Source organism: Monodon monoceros, unplaced genomic scaffold, assembly GCF_005190385.1.
Source record: "Monodon monoceros isolate NGI ecotype Baffin Bay Population unplaced genomic scaffold, NGI_Narwhal_1 Super_Scaffold_6, whole genome shotgun sequence".
NCBI lineage: Eukaryota > Metazoa > Chordata > Mammalia > Artiodactyla > Monodontidae > Monodon > Monodon monoceros.
The window spans coordinates 91,032,991-91,039,086 of record NW_021703783.1 but is presented as its reverse complement, the minus strand read 5'-3'; the positions used below and the strand labels follow the sequence as shown (position 1 = coordinate 91,039,086).

Below are 6,096 nucleotides of genomic sequence, written 5' to 3'. Positions count from 1 at the left end.
TCGCAATAGTGGGCCGGCTAACGACGCAAAGAATGTTACGTCGCTGTCCCCCTCCCCTCCCTACCCCTAGTTCTGGTTCAGGTGGTGCGAGAACTCTACGCCTGATCCGTACTTTGTTTTTTTGCTCCCGACCGCAAAGTGCGCCCGCCTCCGCAACTGACGTAAAATGCTTCCAAGAATAACCGTAGTACTCTGCGAAGCCCGCGAGCTATTCCGCGACGCTGTTTACGTATCGTCTCCGGCGTACGTAGCGTTAAGCTGGAGCCGTCTCAGCGCCAGCCGCCATTTTGTGCAGTCGCTGGGAAGGAAGGAGACGCCTAAACCGCGGCACTGCCGGGTTTGAGCGTAGCCAAACCTACCCACTGCTTCTGTAACCCCGATTCTCTGTGTTTTGCTCCCGTCTCCGACGAGAGAGGCGGCGACGGTGGCGTCTGCGACGGGAGACAGCGCGTCGGAGCGAGAAAGCGCCGCGCCTGCCGCCGCCCCAACAGCGGAGGCGCCGCCGCCATCGGTCGTCACTAGACCGGAGCCGCAGGCCCTCCCGAGCCCGGCCATCCGTGCCCCGCTCCCAGATCTCTATCCATTTGGGACCATGCGCGGAGGCGGCTTTGGGGACCGGGACCGGGATCGTGACCGTGGAGGGTAAGGGGGGAGGAGGAGAGGAAAGGCCTTGTGTGCACGCGGGGCGGGGAGGAGGTTGCTTCCTGAGGAGACCGCAGTCTGCGGTCGAGCGGAAGACTTTAGAGCTGACTGCGAGCGTGGGAGCGACGCTCCCAACTGTGGGAGGCGAGGCGACCCGGGACGTAATACCGGTTTAGAGCGCGGGCCTCTGGGTGGGCCTGGGCCACCGGGTCACTGGTGACCCGGCAGTGGGGGGCGGCGGCTTGGCGACGCCCCAGCCCCTGCTTGCGGACGGTCGTCGTGGCGCGGCCCGGCCTCAGCCCCGCGGGGAGCAGGAGGGAGGCCTGGCCGCCGCCAACTCAGCCCGGGCCTCCTTCGTTTCCCGGCTTTCGAGCCCGGCCGATTTGAGCAAGTCATTTGATCTCTCCAGGCCTAGTGTTCATCCGTGAAACTCGGATGTTCTTGCTGAGAGAAGAGGATGAGGTCTCCGAGTTCAGCCTGGGAAAATCTTTTACGCGAAATGGCTTCCCTGTTCATGGAACTGGAAACCTGGCTTGAAACTAGAGACTAAGAGGCTGACTGGTAGTCTTTAAAATATTTAAAAATTACCTTTAGTCGTATTTAAAAATAATTCGATGGAAGCACATTGAAGTGCAAAGCGATGGGATTACTTGTCCTCTAAATGGTCGTTTGGGGGGAGGGAGTTTTTGGTTTGGTCGTTATTACAGGGTTTTGGTTTTTTTTTAATGTTTCAGTCTTTTTTTTTTTTTTTTTTCCTTCTCTAATTGGACTGAAGCATTAACTTCTCGGCCTAGCTTGAAAATTTTTGATGTTGTAATGCCACGGTTATTGGGTTGGAAGTTAACAGGATTAAACCTGGAGTCCTCCCAGATACTGAGATACAAGTCTTAATGTGTCCCCCCCTACACCGTTAAAGGAAAAAGTTGCTTTAGAGATCCGTGTTGACTTATGCTGTTTACTTTTTTGTAATAAAAGTTTTATCTATGCATAAAAAGTTTATGTGACGCCACTTCTTAATATATATGTGAGTGTGGGTGACATTGGGCAAGATCCTGAACCTTTGTGAGCCGATTTTCTCATCTGAAGATGGGGATAGTAATTGCCTTTGCATTGTTCTCCAGAATTGAGATACTGTGTGTAATTGTCTCTCTGTAGTAGGCATTCTGTTAATGCTATTTTCTCAAACATTTTTGTCTTGTGGTTCAGATACACAAGTACCAGACCTTGCCCTAGTCAGAAGCTCTTCAATTATCTCTTAATTTACTAACTAAAAAGGATTGCTTTGACTTATACCTTGTTATGAAGGAAAATATTTGATTTTAGCATTAAGGTCGGAGGGCTGTAAGTGGAAATGTTTGCTTAGTGTTTCACAGTATAGCTAAATTTAGAAGTGAATTTCAGTACAACCACTTAGGAAAAAGAACTTAATGTTACCTAGTAAAATGAAGATGACCCAGAATTCCTCTCTTAAGCTTTATACCCTAGACTCTTAGGCCTAGAGAAACCCTGTACACATACCCCGGTATCCATGTTTATAACAGGGTTGTTCATGACAGTATTAGGAACAGCTCAAATGTCTGGATAAATTCGTACAATAAGACTGCAGTACAGCAGTGAAAAAGAAAAACTTGTATCAACATGGATGATTCACAAATATAATGTTAAGTAAAACAAGTTATGCTAGAAGAATAACATATAAGGACACTAACAAATAGGACAAGACCAAAAAACAACGCAATGGTTAAAATTCGAGGTACTAGTTATGATGGGGATTGTAAACTTGAAATAGGCACATGGAGGCTACCAAGGTACTGATAATGGTGGTTTTTTTTACCGTGGGTGTTTGGTTTAATATCTTACTGTATATATGCTTTAATAATAAAAGTTCATTATTTGAAAAGAGGAAAAAGTGAATTACTGATCCATTCTTAGTTTACCCCACCCATATTGACTCTTAAGTGTCAGATGACATTAAAAAAGACTTTAGAAATAATTCATTTCAAACAAAATGGCACTCTTTAATGAGGTCTGTGCCCTGATTCTACCTTTACTATGAAAATTCCTGTGTTATTTGAATTGCTGCTGTTTGTCCTGAACTGAACAGAGCTGAAATGGATTATTGTTGTGAAAGGGGAATGAGTGAGGTAGTGTACGTACACGGACAGTACAAATGTGCATTGTACATTTAAACTACCTTGATTTTGCATGTTAATGTACAAATCTTCAAAACTGGTATTTATTGCAAAGCCAAATTAAACTTAATACTCGCTAAAAACATTAAATGAGCAGCATGGTATGCAGGGGGTTAGGATATGTGCATCTTTAAATGGTGGCACAAATATACTCATTCTACAAGAGAAAAGGCTCAAGTTCTGTTCTAGGTCATTATTTTAAGGTCTGGGTAGCACTGGAATGCAACAGCAGCAGCATTGAAATGGCATCTTCTAGGAATCACATAAATTTATATAATTAGGCAGCCAGTCTCTGAAAATTAGTCTTGGGTCATTTTTATTCTTTGCAAGACTCTGACAATCTAATGACTTGGCTTTTTTATTTGTAGAGTACCTTATTTTAAATTGTGTTAGTTGCTTCACTTGCAAGTGAGGGGGGAGGGGTCAACCCATGTAGTTTTAGGTCTGTTCAGTCTTAAGCCTGAGGGCATATTGAAGGTGTCATAGGTATTGATCAACAGTAGTATAAATGGAATCAGCCAAGTTATGCCTTTTTTTTTTTTTTTTTTGCGGTACGCGGGCCTCTCACTGCCGTGGCCTCTCCCGTTGCGGAGCACAGGCTCCGGACGTGCAGGCTCAGCGGCCGTGGCTCACGGGCCCAGCCACTCCGCGGCAGTGGGATCTTCCCGGACCGGGGCACGAACCCGTGTCCCCTGCATTGGCAGGTGGACTCTCAACCACTGCGTCACCAGGGAAGCCCTAAGTTCTGCCTTTTGAATGTAAATATTTAATAGTCCTAGTAAAATTTCCAGCCGTCAATCTTTGTGTGTATTTAGAGAAATGTATAGCTGGGTCTTTAAGCCAAAGAATTTAAAGAGCATTTTGAATTCCAGGAAATTGAGGCCCTTTAGGATAGTTAGTACATATACTGCCTGTTGGGTTGTGTGTGTGTCTGTGTGGTACGCGGGCCTCTCACTGTTGTGGCCTCTCCCGTTGCGGAGCACAGGCTCCGTATGCGCAGGCTCAGCGGCCATGGCTCACGGGCCCAGCCGTTCCGCGGCATGTGGGATCTTCCCGGACCGGGGCACGAACCCGCGTCCCCTGCATCGGCAGGCGGACTCTCAACCGCTGCGCCACCAGGGAAGCCCTGCCTGTTGATTATTAAGTGGAACCACTTGCAAGAGGATATGATTGAGTTAGAGTGGAAAAAAATTAAATTCAGTGTATTTTCAGGAGTAAGGAAATGGGATGAAAACATACTGTATATTATTTGTCCATCAGACAACGCCCTGCACCTTAATAGGTTGAAATACAGAAATGAAGACCATCTTAGTGTTGGGATTCTTCTAGGAAAAGTAGAATATCAAGTTTGGCTAATGGCCACATTTGTATTCCAGTTGAACTTGTCTGTTGTGAAAGATAAAGCAAAAAGATTGATTTTTAAATAGAGATTTAAAGACCTTAACTAAGCCTTATTAATGGTTCTTTTAGCAAATTTATAGTTAATAGTACTGTTTGCCTGTGAACAGAAAGGAGAAAGAAGATAAAGGTGGAGATAAAGTGGAAGGAAAGATCATAAATTTTTGCCCTGGCCATTCATTAGCATAAACTAAAGGTGAAGACTAGCCTACCAGTCTTTTAGGGGTCCTAGTAGTTTTCCTTAGCAGATTAGCAGGCAAAAGGAGTGCTCATCACAGTATAAAGGGGTAAGGGGTTCAAGAAGCCGTTCCAAGTATGGAGCCGCTTGAACTGTTTTCCTGTCCACAATTTTGCCCTAATTTAAACTTTATGTCCTCACTTACCTACATTTCAGAATATTACAAAGAGTAGAGACTTCTATTCACTTCAGTATCTCTAGCACCACTTAAAACAGTAACTATTTGTTAAATGAATACAATTAGGCCAGCTTGTACTGAGTGTTTACTATGCCAGATACTGTTTTAAGCACTTTACAAGTAAATATTTTTTTGGAGGGGGCTGGTAGTATCTTAAGAGTCCCATCTTTTTTTTTTTTTTTTTTTTTTTTTTGGCGGTACGCAGGCCTCTCACTGTTGTAGCCTCTCCCGTTGCGGAGCACAGGCTCCGTATGCGCAGGCTCAGCGGCCGTGGCTCACGGGCCCAGCTGCTCCGCGACATGCGGGATCTTCCCGGACCGGGGCACGAGCCCATGTCCCCTGCATCGGCAGGCGGACTCTCAACCACTGCGCCACCAGGGAAGCCCAAGAGTCCCATCTTTTTACATGTTTTTGTGGCACCAAAGGTATTTTGCTTTAAAAACACTAAAAAGCTAAAAATGTTGGTGTTTCTAGGTTTGGAGCAAGAGGTGGTGGTGGCCTTCCCCCGAAGAAGTTTGGTAATCCTGGGGAGCGTTTACGTAAAAAGAAGTGGGATTTGAGTGAGCTCCCCAAGTTTGAGAAGAATTTTTATGTTGAACATCCAGAAGTGGCAAGGCTGACTCCGGTAAGTTTGGGGGTTTTTATTTATTTACTTTTTTTCATATACAGTAATGAACCAAGTAGGTATGTTAGCCACAGTATATATACAGCCATTGCTGTTATATGTTTTTGTGCTTTGTTTTGTTTTTTGTTATATGTTTTAGTCTAGTGTGGTGATACTTTCCTTGGTTCTTGTTAGGATTGCTGATACAAGAGAAACCAGTAATACCTAATGTATTACTTGGTTCTCATTTGTTGGTTATATTTTCCAACCAATTTGTTATGTGATTTTAGCTGTATATGAGGTGTCATGTCTTTTCATCTATGAAGTAAATTAAAAATTTTAAACATTGGCTTTTACTCCTGTTTGTATTTTTAACCTCATGATTATTTTGGACTTTACACATGACATGGTAACTTGTTCAGAAGAAAGTGTAAGGAAAGAGCACTTGGTCCTAAGTTCCACATTTTCTCCCTCTTCCTACTTTTGGCCTTGGGCAATTTACTAATCTTTCTGAGTAACTGTTTTCTCATGTGGAAAATGGAACGGTTGCTAACCTGCTTCATTGACTCAGAGTTGGATGAAGCTGAACACATATGAAAGCACTATAAGAAGTGTTATACATATTTTCCAATGTAATTGTGGATTTAATGATAATTGTTCTGCTGTATTGGAACATAAAGTTTTGCATGTTTAGAATAACTTGTTTACTGATTTGTCTTACTTTGTTGTCTTACATAGTATGAGGTTGATGAACTACGCCGAAAGAAAGAGATTACAGTGAGAGGAGGCGATGTTTGTCCTAAACCTGTGTTTGCCTTCCATCATGCTAACTTCCCACGTAAGT

General features: G+C 44.1%; 1 protein-coding gene across 2 annotated transcripts in view; it reads left to right on the top strand.

The window, feature by feature from the left end:
* The first annotated feature begins 266 nt into the window (after nucleotides 1–266).
* Nucleotides 267–6,096, top strand: part of DDX17 (DEAD-box helicase 17) — a 19,701-nt gene continuing 13,871 nt past the window's right edge. For both annotated transcript variants that reach the window (XM_029204318.1, XM_029204317.1), the window contains exons 1-3: nucleotides 267–642; nucleotides 5,123–5,273; nucleotides 5,991–6,090. In XM_029204318.1, the coding sequence (XP_029060151.1) occupies nucleotides 593–642; nucleotides 5,123–5,273; nucleotides 5,991–6,090 (301 nt within the window). In that variant the 5' untranslated portion in view covers nucleotides 267–592. The remainder of the gene's footprint in view (nucleotides 643–5,122; nucleotides 5,274–5,990; nucleotides 6,091–6,096) is intronic.